Source organism: Furipterus horrens, unplaced genomic scaffold (genome assembly GCF_987537825.1).
Source record: "Furipterus horrens unplaced genomic scaffold, mFurHor1.1.pri manual_scaffold_16, whole genome shotgun sequence".
Lineage (NCBI taxonomy): Eukaryota > Metazoa > Chordata > Mammalia > Chiroptera > Furipteridae > Furipterus > Furipterus horrens.
This window is the reverse complement of record NW_028327186.1, coordinates 11,067,813-11,092,418: the sequence shown is the minus strand read 5'-3', so window position 1 is coordinate 11,092,418 and position 24,606 is coordinate 11,067,813. Positions and strand designations below refer to the sequence as shown.

General features: G+C 56.7%; 1 protein-coding gene across 1 annotated transcript; it reads left to right on the top strand.

Moving 5' to 3' along the window:
* The first annotated feature begins 522 nt into the window (after positions 1-522).
* On the top strand, positions 523-24,036 carry SLC28A1 (solute carrier family 28 member 1). The gene is made up of 17 exons (XM_090263563.1): positions 523-628; positions 1,455-1,543; positions 2,354-2,445; positions 3,016-3,199; positions 5,703-5,844; positions 6,463-6,576; positions 7,617-7,694; positions 12,126-12,206; positions 13,430-13,510; positions 14,538-14,663; positions 17,967-18,097; positions 19,052-19,220; positions 19,320-19,517; positions 20,292-20,373; positions 21,067-21,165; positions 21,294-21,405; positions 21,597-24,036. Exons 1-17 carry the CDS (start codon positions 533-535, stop codon positions 21,667-21,669), a joined length of 1,947 nt encoding a protein of 648 aa, XP_090119689.1. The 5' UTR covers positions 523-532; the 3' UTR covers positions 21,670-24,036.
* Positions 24,037-24,606: the final 570 nt, after the last annotated feature.

The window sequence follows — 24,606 nt, the reverse complement described above, 5'->3', positions numbered from 1 at the left end:
ATCAACAACAAAATTATTGGCTCTTGTGATTCAAAAGCCCAGGGGTATGGCTGATTTCAGCTCATTGGATGCGGGCACTGGAACGAAGCCTTGAGGATATTGTCTCCATCTTTCAGAGATGGGACAGTGCCATACAATGAAGATAGCATTTAATGGCAATGGCTCTAATGTGTTGTGGGGAGCACTGAAGCTAGGGCGTCTCTTTGGAAAAATAACTGTGATAGGTACACATCTGTGCTGCTCAGAATTCCGCCCCTGCCTTCCCTGTGAAGTGGGTGGAATGTCCCCGTTTCTGCCTGGCCTCACACACTTAGAAGGCCTTACTGTCACAGGCCCAGAAGTGAGTGCTGTCACTGGGGAGTCACGCCATGGCCCGCCAGACACGGTGGCAGTTGAGCTCTAGGGTCGTATAAGCTGAGCCAGGTGTCTGGTCCCCCCCCCCCCCCGCCAGCCTCTGCCTTCTCCAGGCTGCCTGGCCTTCCCCTTTCAGCATCGGGCCCCGACTTTGTCTTTCAGCTGGGAGGTGTGGCGCATGGAGGACGGCACGCCAAGACCAAAAGAGTCCATCTCTCTCGCAACCGTGGCCAATGGTCTGGACAACGTAGGGGCTGAGATCTTGGAAAGCCTGGTGTGTCCCCTTCCCATGTTAGCCCCCCAGTGGGAGGGGCCTTTGTTCACCAACCACTCTCCCTCCACCACCACCCCCGCTTCACTCAACCATTCGGGACTGACACCCCCTCCCCCTCCATGTGGTGACCTCCTCAGCACAGAGCAGCCCCTTATTTCGCTCATCAAATGCTTTTTGTGCCCCCACAATGTGCCAGTACAGCCTGCCCTAGTCTGTAAGGCCCTCTGCGCTATGATTTGGATGAGAAGGAGAAGCCCCTGGGGGTGGGGGTGGGGGTCTTTGTGAAAGTGTCCGCCTGTGAGGAGCTGGTAAGCCTGTCCTTGCTCTGGCATGGCCAGGGGGGCCTGCCCGCCAGAACTCTTGAGCCTAATGGGACACCCTCTTGCCTCCCAACACCCTCTGACAGAACCCACTCCTCTTCACCCCACTGTGCGCCGTAGGGTGAGCACTTCCCGTTGTAATTTGCACAGCAGAACACAGCGCCACAGCCTGGGACCGCTGGTGTCCCGGAGCTGTGTGTGACCAGGTGGCCCTGCCTGGGACTTCCCGCCAGCCACAGCTCAGGCACGGCTGTTTCATCCCTCTCTCATGCAGACCATGAGCTCCTCGAGGGCAGGATGTGTCTGTCACAGAGCCCAGCACACAGTAGGTGCTCAATGCATGCTCTGCAGAATTTAAGTTGCCCTCTGATTACTTCTTGTGCGAAAGCCCAGCCCCCCCGCCCCCAGCCCACTCCTGGCAGCCAGGGCCTCTCCCCACTGCAGGCCCCAGCTCTGTTCTCACTTGGAGTGTCAGATACATGGTGGTCTTTCTCTGGTGGATTTAGGAGGAAGGCCGGGCCCCTGGCAGCGACGTGAGCCCTGCTGAGGGCGGGAACGGTTGGAGCACAGCTGGCCAGGAACCCCTGTCAGGATGGTAGGTGGCCTCCAGGAGGGGACGTGGCTGGCTCGGGGAGAAGGCCGGCACAGGAGCCGGCGTGTCGAGGGAAGGAGAACATGCTTTCGCCAGTGCATGCCCTCTGCTGGCCTCGTCCTCAGGGTGAGCCAGGCCAGAGGCCCCCCAACCTGCTTTGAAGGGTGGGAGTGGGTGGGGACTCCATCTGCCTGCCTTGGGGGGCAGATTGAGGAAGATGCACTTGGGAGGTGGGAGCAGCGAGAAGGAAGAGAGGGTCCTTAAAACAGTAGCTGACGCCTGATGAGCTCTGATGGGGCATTTCCTATGTGTTCAGCCTGTGGGACCCCAGAGGCTTTTCAGAGTCCAGCCTTTACTGCAAGGATAAGCAAGTGACCAAATGACCATTTGCCCTGGGCCTGGGAGGCAGTGGGGCCACCGCTGCTGGGCATAGGGTGGGCTGTTCACGCATCCTCTCGGGGAGGGGCTGCTGACTCAGTGACAAGCGTCCCGGGTTCCAAGGGAGTAAATACAGAGCTGGGAGCCTCTCCACCTTGCTCCGTGGGCAGGTGGAAATGGGACAGGGGCAGGAGGCAGCTAGCATGGCTTGTGTGTGTCAGGCAGAGGTGCACAGAGGCAGGAAGGCAGGGGTGGCCAGAGCCTGTCCTCAGTTTGCTCTGGGCTGGGGTTGCTCTTCAGCCCTATGGGACATCACGGCCAGTGCCTGCCTGGCTCACCCCATGCTGCCATTTTCCTGGGGTGGCTTCCACCTGGAGGGTCCCCACGGGGACGGGAGTCTGGAGGCTGCTCGTGCACCCACTGGTCTTGTCCCAGGAGGAGCCTGCAGCCAGGCCTGAGAGTGAGACACTTCTGCAAGGAGCACACACAGCTGTTTGGTTGGATCTGCACAGGCCTGCTCTGCTCTGGTGAGCCTGGGGCCCCACCCCGCCAGGGACGTTCCTGCCTTGGCCCCTCCCGCCCCACCACCCATTTTAGTCCCCTCCACCCCAGCCATCCATGTCTCGGGGCAGCGTCATCAGAATTAAGGTCGAACAGATCTGCACAAGTGCTGTGACCAGTAAGGGAGAGGGCAACAACTATTACCGCATAGTCCGGCAAGTCATCTGGGAGCACCAAGGAGGGATGGGGTGATCCTGGAGGACTTCCAGGAGGAGGTGGCATTTGAGTCTCACAGGTTGAGCAAGAGTTAGCCAGGTAGAGGGGAAGGACAATAAGGAGTGAGAAAGCACTCCATGCAGAGGAACCCCAGGAGCAAAGGTAAAAACGGGGAGGTTATGGACAGGGAGCTGATGAACAGTCTAGCATGGCTGGAGGGTAATAAGAGTTCCAGAGGACGAGGCTGGATGATTGGGAAAGAACTCCTGCCCTCCCAGTTCTGGCGGGGAGTAGGGGGAGCCCAAGGGTGGGGCCACAGGGGCCTGCAGAGGCCGGTGTGGTCGCCATTGACCCCTTCTCTGTCCCTCCCCGACTCCCAGCATTCGGTGCCTTCCTGCTGATTGCCTGCCTCCTGGATTTCCAGAGGGCCCTAGCCCTGCTCGTCCTCACCTGTGTGGTCCTGGTCGTAAGGGCTCACAGCCTGGGGAAGAGGCTGCTGGGGCCGAGGCTGCTGGCGGGTGTCAGGCTTCCGGGGCATTCCCGCCTGAACCTCTGGTTTAAGAGGTGAGGAGCTCACAGCCCCCAGCTGGATGGGGTGGGGCACTTTGGCTGAGGGCCTCTGAGTCAGCTCTAGGGTCACAGCCAGCGCTGAGGGACAGGGGGGAGGGTGCCTCGGTCTACCCCACCAGATAATTCCTGTTCTGTGGGGAACATACCCCACGCCACTTGCTCTCAGGGCAGGGGTTGCAGGATGACTTCATAAGGGGCGGCAGCCTTTGTAGAGATTAGCCCAGTCCTGTCTGGTTCTCTGCCCCAGTTAGCACAGGTCACTATGACAACAGCAGCAGGACTCGCAGTTCCCAGCAGGGAGGGCCCATCTCAGTGCCGCCTGCCCCTCAGGTCACCTGGGATGTGCGTGAGGCATCCATCTGCTGCCGGGGCCACCCCTGGAGTCTGATTCAGCAGGCTGGATCGGGGTTCAGGTGTCATTATATAAGGATATCCATTGTCACTACTTTTAGTCAACATTTTACTGGAGGTTCTAGCTTGTACACTAAGGCAAAAAAGAGAACTTAAAAGACGTGGATTTGAGAAGAAGAAATAAAGCTGTCTTCACTCACAGACAGCATGATTGTCTACATAGAAAACTCTGTGGACAGCTAATAAGTGAGTTTAGCAAGGCTGCAGGATACAAGATCAACATATAAAAACAATTGTATTTCTACATGCCAACAACGAACAGTCGTAAGTTTAAATTATAAATGCTGTTTAGAATAGCATAAAATATGAAATACTTAAGGATAAATCTGACGAAAGACCTGCTACAAAACATTGCTGAGAGAAATTAAAGAAAACGTACAGAAATGGAGCAAATTGCCAAGTTCACGGATCAAAAGACCAGTATTGTCAATATATCAATTCTCATCAAATTGACCTGTAGATTCTAACATATCTCATCAACATTGTAGCAGGCTTTTTGGGCAGAAGTCTAAAAATCATAGATTGGCTAGAATTGCAAAGCCCCTAGAATAGTTGAAACAAGTTTGGAAAAGATGAACAAAGCTGATGATGAACCTGCATTATCTGTCTTTGAGACTTATGATAAAGCTACAGCAATCAAGGCACTGTGGTATTGGCATCCAAACAGACAAATGGATCAATGGAACAGCATGAAGAGTCTAGAAGTAGACCCATATATCTATGGTTAATTGATTTTTGGCAAGGATGCTAAGGCAATTCAGTGGAAGAATAATTATCATCGCAGCAGAATCTGCTAGAATAATGGGATATCTACATGCAGAAGGAGCAGGAAGTGGAGGCCGGGAAGGACACCAAAGAACTTTGATCCATGACTCATGTTATAGAAAAAAAATTAGCTGAAAATGAATCATAAACCTAAACGTAATACCTAAAACTATAAAATTTCTCTAAGAAAACACAGGAGAAAAGTTTTTATGACCTTAAATTTCTTAAATACAAAACCAAAACCACAATTTATTAAAAAAAATTGATAAATTGAACTTCATCGGAATTAAGAACTTCTGTTCTTCCAAAGACATGGTTAAGAGAATTAAAAAAAAAAAAAAAAAAAACCATGACTAGGAGAAGAGTTTTGCAAATCATATATCTGACAAAGGACTTGTATCCAGAAGACTATAAATACCTCTTCAAGCTCAATAATAAGAAAAACCAATATAAGAATGGGATTAAGATTTGGACAGACATTTAGTGAAAGAAGATATATAAGTGTAAATAAACCTATGGGAAGATGCTCAACATCATTAGTCATTAGGGAATGCAAATTAAAACCCGAAGAGACACAACCATGTCCTCCCTCGATGGCTAGGATTCAGAAGACTGACCACATCAGGTGTTGGCAAAGATGGGGAGGAACTGAAACTCTTACCGACAGCTGGTGGGAATGTAAAATTATACAATCGCTTTGGAAAACAGCCTGGCACTCTCCTAAAAAGTTAGACCTACCATCTGATTCACCCACTTCGTTTACGGTATTTGCTCAGGAGAAATGAATCCATACATCCCTACCAAGACCTGCACACGAATGTCTGTAGCAGTCAAAAACTGGAAACAGCCTCAATGTCCATGAACAGGTGAATGGAATACGACTCAGCAATGAAAAGGAATGAGCTAGCAATACGTGCAAGATTGTAGATGAATCTCAAAACAATTACGTTGAGTCAAGGAAGTCAGGCAAAAAGAACTGTGCTGTGTGATTCCATTTATATAAAGTTCTAGAGGACACAGACTGCTCTGACGACAGAAAACAGCTCAGCCGTTGCCTGGGGACAAGGAGGGAGGCGAGGTGCTAAGCTCTGTTCACGCTCCCTCTCCTTTAGTCCTCTCCCAACCTTGAGAAACGGGGCGTCTTTGGCTTCCTTTTCTCAGGGAGGAAATCAGACTCAGAGAGGCTTGGGCGTTTGCCTGAAGTTACACAGCTCTCTCACCTCCCGCTGGCCCTGCGTGTGCTTTCCCTGGGGCCCCGGGGGTCATTGTGTGGGGTGGGGGGTACTGAGGGCGCTGTCTTTCTTCTGCCTTTGCCCTGCAGGGGCCTGGCCCTCGCCGCTGTCCTGGGCCTGGGCCTGTGGCTGATTCTGGACACCGCCCGGCGGCCTGAGCAGCTGGTGTCCTTCGCAGGGATCTGTGTGTTCGTCGGCGTCCTCTTTGCCTGTTCAAAGCATCATCGCGCGGTTAGTGCTCAGTTGTCAGGCCCAGAGTGGGTCGCAGCCCCTTCCCTCCCTCTCCCTCCTCAGGGGGACAGCCGCCCCAATGTGAGGACCTCCTGGTTCCATCGTGTGGCAGGTGCACACTTGAGTTGGGGGGTCGCCACTAAGGAGGCATTAAATGCTGAGAGGAGTCCAGCCTCCCTATGCTGGGGTGGGGGCATTCACAGAGAGGGGTTAGGACAGCTGGGGGCCCTGCCTACGGAGGAGGTGTATGCGGGGAGGGTCCAGGCAGACGGAGGTTCCCCCAAGGCCAGACCTGGAGGCCGCAACTCTGCCCACCCAGGGATGACCCAGGACGGAGTGTCATCGCGTGCCCACGGCTGGTCAAATCTTACACGGGTCCCCAGTTAGATCTCACCCACCCTGCCTACTGCCCTCGGCTCATTGCTCTGAACTCCAGGGAGGATGTGACCACCGTCAACAGGTCCAGACCTCTGGCTAGGTCCAGCCCCCATCCTGTGGGCACACCAAAGCTCCTGCAGCCCCTCAGAGCAGCCCCATGCCCTCCACTCTCACCCCACCCTGTTCCCCATGGGTCCCCCCCGAGCTGAGCTCACCGGGACCTCTCTGTATCGGTGGCAGGTGTCTTGGCGGGCCGTGTCCTGGGGCCTGGGGCTACAGTTCGCACTTGGGCTTCTCGTCATCAGAACAGAACCTGGATTTATTGCGTTCCAGTGGCTGGGCGAGCAAATCCAGGTGTGTACGTGGGGCCCGGCTGCCCGGCGCATCGTGGGTGGCCAGGGAATGGAGGAGAAGCCGCTGTGTCGGGGGGCGGGCCAGTGGGCGGCGAGGGGTCGGGACCAGGATGGTCAGTGCGTGGTGGGCACCAGACCGGGTGGGCAGCCGGGGGCTGGGCTGTGCAGCTGCCGCGTCCCTCAGTCCGGCTGCCACCTGCCCAGACGGGGCCCTCTTGGAGGCTGGGTCTGCCACGGTCGAAGACACACTTTTCTGATTCCATCTTGTATTGCCTAAGCACACAGAACACAGCAGCTACTATTGTAACCGTTTTCCGGAGTCCTCGGGGCATTCCCGTTGTGGTGCAGCCATCAGGGTTTACTCTTTAACATGTAAACTGTGGGAGGCAGACGGTCACTCCTGTCTGTGCTCGGCCCCTCTCGTCACGCCCGGCCATGTGCTCTCAGAGGGGATGGTCCTGTGCGTCCGCGCTGCGGCACCGCTGTGACCGTCGGGGCGGAGAAGGCAGGGTTGCTGCTCTGGTCACGTCCCCCATTTTACAGACAGAAGTGACTTGCCCCTGCGGTCACAGTGCAAGTGCAGGGCCTCAGTCCGTCTCCTGCAGACGTGGGGCCAGGAGCCTGGCCTGGGGACAAGGCGGGGCTGTGCACTTGGTTGGATGGCCGGAGCAGGCGGGCACAGCACGCCCCCCCCGACAGCCTTCCCGCCCCCCACTGTCTCGCTCCCTCCGTGGTTTCTTTATTGTCCACACAGCTCCCATCCCCGAGGATTTCTTTCGGATTTATCCAGAGGGTGTGCCTTCTGGAGACGGTGGTTAGAGGGGAGAGCGGCCACAGAGGGGGCTCTCACTCCGCGCACCGCGCCCCCGCCCCCCGCCCCCCGTAAGGCCCGCCTCTTCTTTCCGGCCTGCCTGGGGCAGGAGGGCCCCCCGCGGGTCCCTCTCTCCCCGATGCCCCTCCAGCTCCCTCTCCTGCCCATGTTCCCGCCCTCCTTCCTCCGTGGCCTCATCCCAGTGTTTTATTTTGTTTTGTTTCTTCCAGGTCTTCCTGAGCTACACCGAGGCCGGCTCCAGCTTCGTGTTCGGGGAGGCTCTGGTCAAGGACGTCTTCGCCTTTCAGGTCAGCTGACTCTTGACCCCGAGGCCGTTAGCCGCTGCAGCCAGGCGCCTCCAGCTAGGGCGGAGCCTGAGCACGCTGTGTGTGGGCCAGGCCGGGGTGCGGAGTCCCAGGAGCTCCCGGAGCCTGAGCCCCGGGTCCTGGGAGGGGCCTGGCAATGTGACGGGCTGGCCTGGCGGGATGTTTCTGCTTCTGTGAGCTGCGTCCTTCATCTTCTCTGTCTTTCTGGAAGAACGTGCACACAGCTGCTGCGTGCGTCTCTCCCCTAACCACCCTTTAGAACCATGAATCCATACTGTCAGGCTGGCAGGATGCTCAGGGATCTTGGGTCTCCCTTTGTATTACAGACGGCCACACCAGCCCAGAGAGTTAGGGGGAGCCAGGCCCAGAGCCGCGGCATCGGACTTCCAGTCCAGTGCTGTTTCTTCCTCGTACTCTAAGTAGAAGTCAGTGGCACCTTGCCTCCCTCCCAAAGGGCCTCCCCAGTAACAGCAGTGACACATTTAAGTCATGTGGACGGTTGCTGAAGATTCTGAGGTTGGACATTCTGTCCAGAGAGAAAAACTGAGGGAGGTGGGTTTATCATTAATCAGCCTCCGCGTTTCCCTGTCAAACACTGACCTGTCTCCCGGCCCCTGGGAGGCCCTGTCCCGTGGGCGAGCTCCTGGTCGGTGGGCTTGCCCGCGGCTTCCCGAGCAAAGCCGGGTCAGGTGAGGGAGGACTTAAAACAGATGCTCCACAGCCACAGAGTTCCCTCCCTCACGACATTCACTAACCACAGATGTGCACTCACAGCATTGTGCACACTCACAGACGCATGCACACATCCGCACGCACGCACACGCGTGGGTGCCGGGATTGGGACTGGTCCTCGGTGCAGGAGTGGCGTGGTGCTGAGTTGAATAGAAGGCTCAGAAGCTTTCCTTCCGTTCTTTCCGTGAATCACGTGGACCTAGGCCAAGGCCTCTGGCCCCTGTCTGCCTGGGAAGTCTTCTCTGGGCTGGCTGCTCAGATTTTCAGAATCAAGCTGCTTCCTGCTGGCCACAGCCCAGCTTGTCTCCCCTCCAGGAAGCTGAGTTCCCGCGGAGGCTTCTTCAGCCCCCCCACCTCCCCTGGCTGGCAGTCCAGCCCGGTTGCCGTGGCAGCCACCTCCTGGCTGTATCATTTTGATTAGTCACTCCACCTTGGCTCACTCTCCCTTCTGGTAACTTTCCACCCACATGATGGCCTCCCTGCCGCCCCCTCCCCCCCCCCCGGCCCCCACCAGGCTCCCGCATTCTTCCTGGGCCTGGTCACCTGCAGCGCGGTCACTCACTGGCTCGCGGACACTCCGGCCTGCGCTGCACGCGCCGCGTCCTAGGCTCAGCAGTGCTGCTCACGCGGTCTTCCCGGCAGCCCCTGGGGGAAGGGACATGTTCTCTTCTCCCTAGGGGTTCAGGGCATCTGCCTGATGCAACCCCTGCACTACCCAAGGGTCAACAGTGCTGTGTTTTGCCCCCTCCCCAAAAAATCAAATAAGATAAGAACAAAAAAAAAGTAAGATAAGGCCTGAAAGATGCCATTGGATTTAGTTATTAAGGGGTCCCTGGTCACCTTGGTGGTACATTTTCAGAGGTCAGACTGGAGAATACTCGGAGACCGAGTCAGGATGCCAAGGGAGGGAGACGGGACAATTAATCAGGAGAGGCCCCTAGGAGGTCTCCGAGGGCACCTGGGCCGGCAGGGACCGGCAGAGGCCCTGGGCAGAGGGGTGGCGTGTCCAGTGTCCCTGTTTTGCTGTGGTGGTGGTGGTGCCGCGGTCACCTCTGAGGAATCTCCTAGCTTTGGGGCTTGGTGTTCATGGTCACCTGGGCCGGTGACCAGGCTGGGTCTGCAGGGCTCGGGCCTTGGGGCTCAGCTCCCTACAGGGACGGGAAGCAGCTGGGCCTTGTCCAAGCAGCTTTAGTCCTGCCTTTGGAACCTGTTTCCTGGTGACAGCGGCTGGAGAGGCCAGACCCCCAGACCCACCCCAGCCATGCTGAACTGGAGGTGCTGGGGGCGGGCTCCACATGAGCATGCCTCGTGAATTCTCAGGGGATCCTGCTGGTGCAGGGACCACGCTTTGAGACCCCCCGGCTGAGGGGAGCTAGACGTTATGTCTCCCTTGAGTTACAGGGGAACATTGGTGCTGGCAGGCCCAGCCTGCTCTGAGTTCCCACAAAGCAGCAGTCAGGACGTGCGGGCGCAGCAGCGCCCTGGTCTCATGCTGCCTCTGGAGACAGAGAAGCAAAGCCCCAGGGCTGGCGCAGAGCTGAGCTCCCGAGGACCCTGGCAGGGGCTCGGCAGCTGGCTCTGACGGGCCTGCCCTGTCTGTTGCGGGTGTGTGACCTTGGGCAGGTAACCAGCATCTCCCAGCCTCAGTGGCCCCATTGGTGAAGTGAAGTTTCCTGGCTGGGAGATCACTTTGGCCTTAGGGACCTTATTTAGTCTTAAACATCCCACCTTGGAAAATCGGGGCCACCTCTCTTCTGCTCCCTTCACCTTGCCTGCCGAGACAGTCACCATTTAATCCAAAACTCAGCTTCCCTTCCAACAGGGATCCCCCATCTCCCAGATAGAAAATGTCTCCGGGCTGCTGCCGGGAGAAAGTCTAATGTGCAGTTGGGTCCAAGGCCCTGGGTGCGCTCCCTCCTGGCTCCGGCCTTCGCTGCCGCCCTGCCAGCCTTCGAGCAGGGCCCTCGCAGGACAGACCCGACCGGCCGTCTAGACAGTACGTGATCTCCTATGCGTTTCCCTCCGAGGGACAGCAGAGTGACGTCAGCAGCCCTTGTGTTGCGGGTGTGTCCGGCACCGGGCAGGCAGGGGCAGTCACAGGACAGGAAAGGGTCCCTCCAGTCCCGGCCCGTGTTCCCTGTCAGGTGACGCCCCTCTCACCCCCCGCATTGAAGCAGGTGACAGATGTCAGTGCAGAAGGTCCAGATGATCCCTGCACCTTTCAGCCTGCGTCTGGGAAGGAAAGGAAAAGCCACCGCTCATCTTGTCCCTCACCTCCAGGGGGGTTCCCCGGGGCAGGCTGTTCCGTCAGCCCCCTGCGTTTGAACTAGAGCCTAAATTCGATTGCTCAAGAGTCTCTTCTTAAAAACAATGACAGCCCTTCCTCCACCCCACGCTGCTCCCGCCCCTCGTCCTTCCCACACAGCCGGGCTCCCACCCTTGCCGCCTCTGCTTCTTCGTGTCCCGCTCCTCCTCGGCTCACTGCCGCCTGGCGTCTGACACCTCTCACCTGGGCCGCCAGGGACCTGAATCACTGGGTGCCAAGGGTCCCTCTCAGTCCGTATTCTTCTAGAGTTCTCTGATGCATCTGGCCCAGGTGACCGGGTGTGCCTTCTGAAGAGCTGCCCTCGTGCCCTGGGCCCCTCTGTTTCTTCTCCGTCTGCTCCACGCCCCCTCCTTGCCCTCTCCCCATTTAATGAGCATGACCCCAGGCCCTGCCTGCCTCCCCGCTCTTCTCCCTCAGGGCAGCTGCCTCTGAATTGCATCTGCCCCTGAGCATGGAGGGCTGGCCCAGGCCCCTCCTCCGAGCCCCTGACCCCTGTCCGACTTGGATGTTCTGCAGGCGTCTCACACCCAGCGGTTTCAAAACCGAGCCGACAAGCTTCCCCAGACCTCTCCTCTGCCCACGCTCCCTGCTCTGAAAGTGTCCACCTGTTATGGACGATCAGAGGAGCAGAGGAGAAACTGGCCGTGGGAAAAGAAGAAAACAAAACGCCCACGGCCCCAGCACACAGGAGCGCGGCCCTGGCTGTCCGGGTGCGCTGCTTTCAGTGTTCTTTCAGCGGCGTGACGGTCCAGTGTCCCCACTGAACGTGTTAGCCTGAGAATGCTCCCACGTTGTTACCAGCTCTGCATCACTTGTTATTTTAAAACTGGAGCAGATAACGCATTCCGACACAACAAAAGGGAGTATGGCCCCATGTCACCCAGTTCCCTCTCCACTGGCAGATACCTAGTGATTCTGTGGGCCCACACAAGGGCGCTCTGTACGCACGGAGCAGCACCCGTTCTACACCTGCCCTCTTCCACTTAACAACCTATCATGGAAATCATTCCCGATCTGCCCAGAGAGAGCTGCCCCGTGCTCATTTCTGGACTTCACTGCCCCTCTGTGTGGCCATTCGTCAGGTCATGAACGCGCCCTGCCCTGAGACCCATTTCTGTCCTCATTGCGGTCCTGGTGATTGTAAACCAGCCTGCAGGGAGGCAGCCGGGGGTGGGGCAGTAGATGCGAGAGAAGTTTTGAAAGGCCACACGCGTGGTTCCGTGCACCAATTTCCTGAGCTGCTTCCCAGACCGTACACCAGGCCGTTGAGTGGCCAGGCCTGGGATGGCGTGGGCCCTACCCGGCCGCCGCCCCCTGCCCGCCTCTGACCCGGGGCCTCTGCTCTCTCCCCGCAGGTTCTGCCCATCATTGTTTTCTTCAGCTGCGTCATGTCTGTTCTCTATCACGTGGGCCTCATGCAGTGGGTGATCCTGAAGGTGAGTCCCAGTGTCCCAGCCCGGGCTCTCCCAGGGTCACCTGCTCCCTGGGCCCATACTCCCCCAGAATGCCTTGCTCCCAGGGTCTGCACTTTCCCAAATCTACATCTGACCGCACATCTTTTCACAGAGTCTTGTCATGATACTAAGGAGAAATCACGCCAAAATACAAGGTGACGTTTGTAGAATTGAGGCTACATTGAGAAGAAATGTTAGGGAAAAATAATAATTTATACCAAAAAGGTCTTGTGAGGTTGGAGCAGGGGCTACACGGGCCAGGCTTAGCTGCTGTAAATGCCAAGCCCTGTGCTCATGGTCATAAAACCTGCGGCACAAAACCAGGATGCAGGAGGCAGCACTGGGCCCGGCAGAAGAGGCTGAGGTTTTGGCTGAGGGAGCTCAGAATAAACCTGCACCATCGCGGGCTGCCAGGAATGCAGGAGCCATCCGTGGTCATGCTAGGAGGCCACAGTGTGTAGCATGAGGGAGGCGGTGACGCCCACATCTGGAGGACTGGCTTAACCAAGGGGCTATGACAAACTGAACCATCAACAGGAGAGCAACGGGGCCCAACACCATACCCTCCAGAGAGCAGCTGGAGGGAGCAGGGGTGATGGGCCCGGGGGGGACAAGGCCAGGCTGAAGGCTACGGGTAGGACAACTGCCTGCAGACACATCAAGAAAATTAGGGAAGGGCAGCCTGAGAGTTCCCAGCAGTGAGGAGGAATTCCAGGACAGACTTCATTGTGATCGAAAGGAAGAATTTTTTAATACAGTCTTTCTCAAAGTCTTTTTCTTTTCTTTTTTTTTTTTTTCTTTTTCTTTTGTGAAACTCTAGTTCCATAGCAGGTTAATAAATGCTACTAGGTAAAGGATCCCATGGTCAGATGATTTTGTGAAGCTGACAAATTTAAACACGTTTTTTGCAGGACTTATCAGAGCCTTTACTAAGATAATATGGGTGTGTTATCTCCAGGGTGTGTGTGTACAGTGACTCTCAAATTTATTTGACCAAGGAATCCTGCCCACCCCCCATGGATGATAAACCCCCATCAGTGGAGGTTTGGAACGGGAGGATGAATGGACCTTTGGGGGGAAATGTAGGTGAGGGGGTCCTACCTGGGTTGGGAGTTGGAAGGAAGATGTGTAAGGTCCTTCCACCCCGGTTCTGTCTGCTTCTGGGCTCGCAGATGCCAGCCCCCAAGTGCCCTGCTCCCTTCTAGATCGCCTGGCTGATGCAGGTCACCATGGGCACCAGCGCCACGGAGACCCTGAGTGTGGCTGGAAACATCTTTGTGAGCCAGGTGGGTCCTGCAGCCTACTGCTGCCCTCATGCTCGTCCGCAGCCTCCCCAGAAGGCCAGGCACCCTGGTCCCCAGAGCTTGGACTCAGGCCGCGGAAGAGCCATGTGAACCTTTCCCAAAGGTGTCCGCCCCACGGACACACTTTGCCTGGGTCATGCCAGGGAGGGTGGTATCTGTCTGGCACCTCCTACCGCTCTGGGCCTAGGCTGCCTTCTGCAGCTCAGAGACTCACGCGTCCTAGAGAGGGAGCCTGACTTTCTCCTTTTGTCCATGAGGAAGCAGAGGCTTGGGGGTGGAATGCCTGGCTAAGGCCCCGCAAGATAAGTCAGGGCTTAGAGTCCCAGGTTTCTTTCTTCCTGACCTTCGTTCTTTCCATGACATCATTTTGTCTTTTTTTTTTCTATCTTCCTCTTTCTGAAGATGTGTTTTTCAAAGTCAATGTGACTCTGAAAGCACTATGAGTCCCCAGTCCCTTTCAAAAGGCCTGGCCCTCCTGACGGGGGTCTCTGCAGACCGTTCCAGGACCCTGGCCCATCTGTCCAACATCGGAGTCATCAGGAGACGTACTTGCCTTTCTTTCTGGCAACGCCCAGTCTTCATTAAAAGTTCCAGCCTGGAGTTACATCTGCTCAGGGCCCTTTGCATGAAACGAGGTCATTCTCTGAACCCCTCTTATCCTCTGTTTGCTCTCCTGAAAAATGGAGATGATCTCTTTTTTCTCAGAAGGTTAGGAATACAAATGTGAGGCGTTTAGTGGGGTGCTTGGCTGTGGTAGGCACGTGACATGGGAGCGTTATCAGGCCAAGTGGAAGGGCCAGGGGTGCTTGCACAGAGCCAGGCCGATGCTGTTGTTCAGAAAGGTTCAGTTGAGTGCAGACCACAGACCTCACCCCACCTGCTGTCTCTTTCCCTGGGACCCCCAGCACTCACTGTGACCTGCCCACTCCGGGGGGCGGGGGAGGGAAGTCCTCAGGTGCCTGTGCCGGCCTGGCCAGTTCTGTTCGCCTGATTTCTTTCTTGTTTGTAGACCGAGGCTCCTCTACTCATCCGGCCCTACTTAGCAGACATGACCCTCTCCGAGGTCCACGTGGTCATGACCGGAGGCTACGCCACCATTGCCGGCTCCCTGCTGGGGGCCTACATCTCCTTTGGGGTATGAACCCACTCTTGCAGCCACGTGCACTCATCCTCTTGGAGAACACCTATCAGTCAGTTTTAAAATAACTTCCATTGGATCCACTTAGGAATGTTACGATACAGAAATATTTTCACACATAGTCAAAAAATGCAAAATTCCATTATCATTTACAATAGGAAAACCAAACAAGAAGCAACCCAGATGTCAAGCGCTGAGGGAGTAAGTTGGGTAAATTCATTTGTACAATGAATGCCGTTTAGTCCTGGAGTGAGGTGGGCCATGGTCTGCCGTTCACAGTCCCTGATGTCGTGTGTATGTGGGTCAGGGGATGACAGAGTGAGCCCCGCTGTCCCCTCTTCTTGTCCCAAATTCCACCTGTCTCTCTCATCTCTCTCCTTGGGGGTGGCCGAGGGGTGGGCTTGAGGACACGCCCTCCTGCCCCTCAGTCCCTCCACTCGGAACACGCGGGCGGCACTGGGTAGCTCGGCTCCACATCCCACGGAGCTCCCCTGTCAGAGAGGCAGCTGTGTGGCTTTTCAAGGAGGCCTCTTCTCTGTGTCCCCCGGCCTCGCACCCTCCCCTCTAGAACTTTAGAGGTCTCCTGTTCTCACCTGCCTCACAGAGCCTCAGGAAAGGCCCATCAGCGCTGGCACACCCCCACCCACTCACCACCAACTGGTGGAGGAAGGGGTTTCATACTTCCACACTGTTCCTGAAGCTTTTCTCCGTGGTGGCATATCAGGGGAGGGAGTACCGTAATATTTTTAGGACTTAGGGGCCTTGACTGTCTTAACCTTGTTCTCGGTCTCACCGTTTAAGGAACGGTATCCTTTCTACTGCATGCACGTGGCTGCCATTACTCAAGACTAAAATCCTGGAACAACTCTGTCCCTTTTCCACAATCTCCTTACAATGCATCCTGCTTTTCTTTCCTTTCTCGGGTGGGAGTCCAGGCCCAGCCCCAGGCAGAAGGGCTGCCCCACTGAAGGGGCCTGGGTGCCCACTTCTCTCTAGCTCTACAGAGTGTGCGCAGGCTGCCAGGACCAGCCAGGTGGCCCTGGGTCTCCATTCAGTCTGTGGTCTGGCAGGTGAGCAGCTCCCAGCCGAATGGTGTTGGAGAAGCTCTCTTCTGCTCCCTCCTGGCTTCTGGCCGCCACTGCAGCAGCCTGCCCCCCCGCCCCCCCCCCCACCTTCTTCCCACCCTCTCCCCTTGCCTTCCACTCCCTCCTCAAGGCGCATCCTCGCTGTGTAGCTGGCTCTGCCCTCAGCCCCGAATTCCAGGGAGATGCCTCTTGCTTTCTGCTCCTTTTGCGTCGTGGCTCAGCGGCTGCCCCCTTTGCCCTGCACCCCTCCCGTTGCTAAAGTCTGGGTGTTCCTAGACCTGTACTCTCCAATGCAGCAGCCGCTGGCCACAGGCGGCTGCGGAGCTCACGAAACGTGGCTGTTCTGAAATGAGATCCGCTCTGAGGCTTAGAGTGGAAAAAATTAACCCACTTTATTAATAAGTTTAATATTGACCACCTGCAGGGAAAGATAATATTTTGGGTATGCTGGGTTAAATATATTATTTAAATTAATTTGAGCTGCTTCTTTTTACTGCTGTAGTTGGCTACCAGAAACTTTAAAATCACGGATGTGGGTCACATCCTGTCTGCCTTGGACAGCGCTGATCTAGACCTTCTCTCTGGCCTGAGGTCCCAGCAGCCACTTGGCTGAGTCCTTCCATGGCAGCCACACACACCTGTCTCCCTTTTCACTGCATCTCCCCCCAAAAGTGCTCAAGCAGGCGCCCCCCCCAAGAGTGGTCTCTCTGCCCAGCCGTCTGGTTCAGGAGCGGCTGTGAGAGGAGACTGGACGTGTACCTGGAGCTGTGGACACAGCTGGGCAGGGAGACATCACGGGGGCCGGCCACTGGTGCTCCTCAGTCCGTTGTGCAGGAGCGGGAGCTCCCGGGACAGAGTCTGTGGGTCCTGAGTAGGTCCGCGGGAACGTCTGCCGTGCAGTCCCCAACTCTGTGCAACAGGCGAGGTGGCTGCCGCCTCACAGCAGCGTAAGAATTAGATGCAGGAATAGACAGAAGGCACTTGGCAGGGCGTCGAGGACGTGGTACTCATCTCTGTGATGTGTTAGGGCCAGAAATCCGTCCTCGGACACAGGCCCATTTCACGCTGTGTAGTTGTTGCTCTGGAGGTATTTCCTTTCTTAGTAAAGACCTTGTTGGTGACTGAGAGAGCTCACGCCCTGTGTCCCACTCTAACCCAGGTCCTGGGAGGCTGGAGCAGAATGCATTCCTGACCGGGTGTCCCGGCTGGGGGAGCAGCTGGCAGCGGGAGGCGGTCTGTGGGCGGACCCGGGGGGCCGGCAGCCCTGCCAGCGCAGGAGAGGGGCAGGGGGTGGCCAGCAGGGGGCGCTTGAGGCTGTGACCACGACTGGCTCACGGGTCCAGGAATGGAACAAGGGGACGATGTGTTCCCTGCTGGAGCTCAAGGTGACAAACCAGAGGTCACGTCAAGCTGGAGGGAGGGGAAGGGTCATGGCTGGTGGAGGGAAATTCCCAAGATTCCAGGCGTAGTGCTGTCTCCACTGGAGCTGAGCAGCTGAGCGGGAGGCCAGCAAAGTCTCAAAACCCAGCCTGAAAGTCCTTTTATAAAAAATATTTTATTTATTTTTAGACAGAGGGGAAGGGAGGGAGAGAGAGAGGGAGAGAAACATGCGTGTGTGGTTGCCTCTCACATATACCCAACTGGGGACCTGACCCGAAACCCAGGCTTGTGCCCCGACCGGGAATTGAACTGGCAACCCCTTGGTTCACAGGCCGGTGCCCGATCCACTGAGCCACACCAGCCAGGGCTGAAAGTCCCTTTTTTATGATTTTATTGATATTTTCTCTTCTGTAGCTTAATTTATTGTAAGAATACAGTATATAATGTATACAACATACAAAAATATGTGTTAATTGACTGTGTTATTGGTTAGGCTTCTGGTCAGCAGTAGGCTATTGGTAGTTCAGTTTTGGGGGAGTCCACAGTTACATGCAGATGTCTGACTATGCAGGGGGTTGGTGCCCCTAATCCCTGCTGGTTCAAGGGTCAACTGTACCCATCCCACCTGACTTAACAGACGTGCTGGGGAAAACACGAGGTTCTGCATGTCATAGCCTGTGACCCTACGCATGTAAAAGGTGTTGTAATTGATGACGATGGTTGAAGTTCTGGTGATGATGACATACCAGTGGGGCTGGTGGCACAGCCCCTGCTGTTCTGGGCTGCATGCTTGCCCCCCCCCAAGTCCCCGTAATCCCCACGGTCACTCTTGCAGATCGACGCCGCCTCCTTGATTGCTGCCTCTGTGATGGCTGCCCCTTGTGCTCTGGCCCTGTCCAAGCTGGTCTACCCCGAGGTGGAGGAGTCCAAGTTCAGGAGTGAGGAAGGAGTGAAGCTGAGCTCCGGGTGAGCACAGTAGGGGGCCTGTGGGGGGGGCTGGTGGTGGCGGGGAGGTGGGGACAGGAGCGAGGGGGGAACAGCAGGGGATCCCGGGTCCTGGTTGCTCTGCCCTTCCACCACGCCCAGGCCTACCGCTCCCCTTCGATGTCCTCGTCACAGCTTTGCTTAGACAAACGCAGACTCCAGTCCTTACATCTTAATTTCTGTTCTCAGACCGGCAGGAAACAGTGGTCTGGTGAAGGCATGGGACAGTGGCCTGGGTCCTGGGGGTGTGGCCTGGTGTGCGTGCAGTGGGGGGTCATGGAAGGGCTCCACGCCACCTCCTCCATGTGCCGGAGCTCTGACTGCCAGTGTGTCCGTCACATACTCACATCATGAGCATGGTTCTGTGTTTCACTCACTTCCTAGCGTCCCCTCGTCATAGTCTTAGCAGCAGTTGTGTGACATTTAAGCCTTTAAACACGTTGACCAGGCACCACTTGGACAAATGTGCTTGGGGATACAGTACCCAGCACAACCTCACAGCTTCCTGCAGGCCCAGACCAGCGCGACCATAAAGAAATATAACGTGAGCCACGCCTGTCATTTTAAATTGTCTAGTTGCTGTCTCAAAAACAGTAAAAAGAAATGGATAACCCAGTCTACCCAAAATACTATGATTTCCGCATGTAAAAACATATAATCACTTTATTTTTACATTGATCTTATCTTGTATTAAACCTGCAAAGTCTGGTGTGTGACTTACCCTTATAACACGTCTCAGTCCTGAGCAGCCTCCTTTCATGGGCTCAAAAGCCCCACGTGGCTAATGGCTCCCATCTTGGACAGCATGTCAGAGAGAAACAAGGACCTTTGGCTCTGAAATGCACTGTCCAGGGTTCTTCTCTGACCCCTGTCGGACGAGGGGCCCTGCTGTTTGTGGGGACAGACCAGTAAGATGGTTCTCGACCCCAACAACAGAGATGCACAGAACCTCTTAGAAGCCGCCAGCACTGGGGCCGCCATGTCCGTGAGCGTCGTCGCCAACATTGCAGCCAACCTGATCGCCTTCCTGGCGGTGCTGGCCTTCATCAACGCCGCCCTCACCTGGCTGGGGGGCCTGGTGGACGTCCAGGGGCTCAGCTTCCAGGTGCGGTTCTGGGCGGAACGGGCCCTGGGTGGTGGGTGGGCGCCCAGCAGAGCCCAGGCCAGCCCAGGACTGAGCGGCTCCCCTTGTCTTGCTCCTCAGCTCCTCTGCTCCTACATCCTGCGGCCCGTGGCCTTCCTGATGGGCGTGGCCTGGGAGGACTGCCCGGTGGTGGCCGAGCTGCTGGGGATCAAGCTGTTCCTGAATGAGTTCGTGGCCTACCAGGAGCTCTCCCAGTACAAGCAGCGCCGCCTCGCAGGGGTTGAGGAGTGGGTCGGCGGCAAGAAGCAGTGGATCTCCGTGAGTGTCCCAGTCCCCTCCTGAGGCAGGGGCAGGACACAGCCACCTGCCCTGCTCCCTGGCCGGGCTGAGACACACTGCCGTGGCCTTCGACCTCCCATATCCCGCTGCCCTGGGCTGAAGATGGCTCCAGCCTCCACTGCCACCACCTTAGACCCCTTAGGAGGCTGAGGAGGCTGGGAAGGGGCCTTGCTGGAGATACCCAAGATCCGGCTGTAGATGGACCACCAGCCTGTGTGGCCTTGGGCCAGCTGCCACTCCTTCCCCTCCTGTAGGAAAACTGGTGGAACCCTGCCGTGCGTACCCCAAGGGAATGGAGGCGAGCCTCCAGGGAGCCCCGAGAGCAAAGTAGAGAGACCTCACCACTGTAGTCATTGTCCGTGTATGGCACTCAGTTCAGGGGTTGTCTCTTTCTGTTAAAATTCATTTTAAAAACTAAAACAGCCCTGCAAAGTGAGCCTTTCTAAGAGAATGAAAGCTCTATATGTAACATCAGGAGTGGGCCCATCACCGCTGTCACCACCCTAAAGTAACGGCTGTTGTTTCCTGCTTTCTCTTCTATTCTTTCAAAGAGCTTCCCTAGTGCTCGGTTTTGTTCCCACACTTTATCGGAGCCAGGCTTTCCCCACCTGCTCCTGTGAGAGAGGCACCACTTCTGAGTCTGTCTCCTCCCTACTGAAGCAGCCCCCTGCTGTCGGGCCACTCAGGTTAAATCCACCAGTGGATGATGCTAAGGCCAGGGAGCCCCTCCCCACTCATCCTCTGTAATTCCAGGTCAGAGCAGAAGTCCTCACGACATACGCCCTCTGTGGATTTGCCAACGTCAGCTCCCTTGGGATCATGCTGGGAGGCCTGAGTGAGTGGGGACATCTGAGCATCCTGGACGCTCAGGGACCTGGGCTCACGTCCTGGCTGTGACACATCTTCTGGGATCTGTAGGCCTCGGTCCCCCCTTTGTCTAAGGCGAGGTCTGAGCGAGGTGGCCATGGCGGTTCCTCCCAGCTTGGGAGTTCCAGGATGCCCCTGCTTCTGGGTGCAGCCCATGCCAAGCCTGGCCCTGGGGTCTGGGATGGGCAGGAGGTGCGGTGCCGACCGGTGCCCAAGACTGGCCGGCCCTTTCCCGCACCCACCGCGGACAGGCAGGCCTGCGGCGCGTGGGGAGGGATACTCTGCCCAGCGCTCAGCTCTCCACTCTTTGTAGCCCCCTGCCTAGGGCTGTAGCCGCCCCATTTTATAGCCGGACACTGAGTCACAGAGAAGTGAAGTGAGGGCCTAAGTCACCCCGCTAGCAAGTGGCTAAGCCTGTATTTAACCCCAGGTCTGCCTGACTCCAGACTGAGGTCCTTTTCCGACCTCTGCCGCTGATGCCGTGTGTCGGGATGTGTGGGTGCTACCTAGTTGTCCCAGGCAGGCCAAGGCGGTGACCCTGGACTCCCAGACTCAGCCAGTGTCGGGACAGGAAGGGGAGCCACTAGGTGCAGCCAGAGGTGCAGGGTGCGGGCAGGGAGGCCCACGCGTGCCTGCCCTGAGCATCCCTGTCCCTGTGCAGTCTCCATGGCCCCCCAGCGGAAGAGCGACTTCTCCCAGATCGTGCTGCGGGCGCTCTGCACAGGGGCCTGCGTGTCCCTGGTGAATGCGTGTGTCGCCGGTGAGTCCCGCCTGGCCGAGCCCTGGTTTTCTAGCTGGGCTGGGCACTGGAGCTCTGGTCACAGTGGAAGTCTCTGGGGGTGGGAAGTGGGGTGAGAGGCACTGCTCACTGACTGCTGCCCTGCATAGGGATCCTCTATGTGCCCAGGGGGGCTGAGGTCACCTGTGCGACCCTCCTGAACACGACCCTCAGCAGCAGCAGCTTCGAGGTGTACCAGTGTTGCCGCGAGGCCTTCCAGAGGTGAGGGCCTGGGACAAGGGGTGGAGATGCCATGGCTGTGGTTCCTGTGGCCAGGGAGGAGGAAGTGGGGCTTGAACCTGGTGGGGAAAGATGGACCAGAGACATGGAGTGAGTTTCCCAGGGTGGTCCGGCCTTTTGCAGCCAGCAGAACCAGTCCTGGCGCCCAGACTGCAGCCTTTGCTCTTTTTCAGCACCAGCCCAGAGTTCAGCCCGGGGGCCCTGGACAACTGCTGTCGCTTTTACAACCACACAGTCTGTACCTAGCGAGGACAGCGTGCCTTTGTGCCTTCCGGGGGCGGTTACTCCCTGGGAAGCAGCCGACCCCATCTGTACCTCTCTGGGCCTCTCCTTGGGGAAGCCACAGGGCTGAGACCCACCACGGTCCCACCCTGGGAAGGTGTGGAGGGGTGAGGGGGCAGAGGCTGAGAGGGTGTGTAAGAGAATGAAGGGTGCTCCCCACTCCTCACCCCTGTGCAGCTGCCCCATTTCTGGCCTCCCAAATGCGAATTCTCAAGGTCACCTCTGCCTCTTTTTCTATCCCCTCCACATCCATGAGCACCCTGGTCTTCTCTAGCCCCTCCCCCACTGTGGGTCTCTCCCAGGCACCCTTCCCCTCCATTACCTCTGGTGTTCCGGCCCCTCCTTCCCTCCTCTGGGCACGAGGGGCTTACCCCTGCCCATGGTTTCTCCTGGGGACCTCTCCCCGGCTTCCGGAGACTCCCCCACCGCCTTCCCCCATATCACTTCCCAATCTGGTGTCCCGTGGAACGCTGGCCCGCAAGGTGTCCACCAGGGAAGCACTGGGCTAAGTGAAGTTAGGTTTCCTTCCTTCTTTTAAAACTACAGACATGTCAGAGCTCCTGTGGGGGTGATGGGAGACGTTTCCCAAACTTAAGTGCCTAAGAGCCCTTGTGAGGGAAGTTAGTGAGGGTTCCATGGAACACAATTGGGGAAATGCTGATTCATGTTCCGACTGTCGTATTTCATAGGATTGCACTGCTCACCAGCATGTATGTAGCACATATGCCAGGTACGGTTGTTCTCAGTATTTCACACGTTCTAACTCAGTCTCCTCAACAGCCCTATGAAGGCGGGGACTGTGATGATCCCCAGGTGAGGCCCAGAGAGGTTACGTAACTTGCCCAAAGTGACGCAGCTGGGGAAGTAAAGAGGCAGGATTTGAACCCAGGCCTTCCAATTTTGCAGGCTGCAGTGTTTAATGTCTTTGCTGGGCTGCTAGCAGTTGAGGAACTCTGTTGTACCCTTGCCCTCACCTGCTTCCCCTGCCTTCCGCCCCACCTGAGTCCAGTCCCTCTGGCCAGCAGGTCGGGCTTCTGATGTGTGCTCCTGCCCCGAGCCTTTGTTCCTGGGGTCCCGTCATGCATCACAGTCCCTCCCTCTCCCTTTTGTCTCTCTGCTGCTCTCACCTCAGTTCTCAGCTCCCCAGCAGCCTGGGCTGCAGTGACCTGCACCGTCCCTGTCCCTGTGGTCAGTGGACCCTGTTCCCTCACCCGCTCCGTCAGGTCAGGCTTACCAGGTGGGGCCTGAGGCAGAGGGATTGTGGAGCCTGGTGAGCATTTGCCCTGCTCGGTCCCCGTCAGCCAGGTGCTGCCCTCACGGATTTGGGTTTTACTGGACACTGGCCTTGCTCCTTGCAAGCCCCAGAGGCGAGCTTGGGGTCCCTGTCCTTGGGGTCCCTTCCCCTTAGCTCTGAGGAGAAGACTCTTGGTCTGATTCCCACACCCCACGGCCAGGCCCTTGCCTTGCCCTCTGCAGCCCCCCGTGTAGCCCCTGTCCCTGCCCCAACTCCCCGTGGGCTGTCACAGGACGTCCTGCTGCTGTGGGCAGCACAGCTGTCTCCCAGTATTGGGCCCTGGCCCCTTCCTGGCCGACTGTCGGGTCACAAGCTGCCTGAGGGCCCCCTACCCGCCTTCCCTGGTCGCCCTGCTTCCTCAGCCTATGGCCAGTGTCCTGCCTTCACAGCACCTGGCACAGTCCTGGGCCCTGAAACGTGCTAGGTAAGCGCCCAGGGAATTGAGTTGCACCCTCTCTCATAGCCACCAGTGTGTACCCCACGATCGAAGACTGCATGCAATGTGTTGTCACGGTGGGTCACAACATGTCCCCAAGATATGTCCAAGTCCTGACCCCAGTACTTGTGGATGTGAACTTATTTGGAAATGGGGTCTTACAGGTGTAATTCAGCAAAGTATCTTGAGATGAGATTACCCTGCATGTCGGGTGGGCCCTAAATTTTATGATTTATAAGAGAGAGCAGAGGGCGATTTGAGACCCAGGCACAGAGGCATGCAGTGAAGGCCATAAAAGGGTACAGAAGTAGAGATCGGCGTCCTCAGCTCCAGGACGTGGCCCCTCCTGGTGACCAGCCAAGGGCCACCTGGAGCCACGGGCAGCAGGAAGAGACATGGAAGGATTCAGACGCAGCCACCCTATGGGTTTCGGACTCTGGCCTCCAGACTGTGAGAGAACCAATTTCCGTTGTTTTAAGCCACTGCGTCTGTGGTAGTTTGTTACAGCAGCCCTGGGGAACTAACACGGGCGCTTGGAATGGGATCCTGGTGTGGGGAAAATGGCACTAGGGGGAAACTAATAAAGTCCAAATAAAGTGTGGCTTTTAGTTAATAACACATTAATATTCGTTCGCTAATGGTAAGAATGTAGTGTAGTAACGGAAGGTGTGAGCGACAGGAAAGTGGGAGTGGGCATGTGGGAACTGTGTACTATTTGTGCAGCCTCTTCGTCAGCCTAAAACTATTCTAACATTTAAATGTTAATTTCAGAACTGTGGGGGGAAACCTGCACTGACACAGGTGGGGTGTAACTTGTCATTCAGCCCATGCGTGGTCCTGCCCTAGTCAACCCATGTCTCAGCAGACAGCCCACCAGGGTCCATGAGTCACCCAGTGGGCTCCCTCTGCTCCCTCCCACCACCTCTTCCCGTGGCCCTGCTGTCTCCTCTCCCGTCCCCTCGCTTGAATTCAAGTGCACGCCTTCAGCTGAATGGGAGTGAGTCCTAAACAACAGCATCTGCCTGGAATTACTTTTGGCTCAGAATGAGTGAGCCCCGACTTTAGTCAGGACCATAACCATCATTTTGAGGGTGTCGGCTCCTCCCAACTTCTCTGAGAACTTTTACACCCACTGCATGGATGTCTCTGTCGCAAGACTCCACCCCCATGA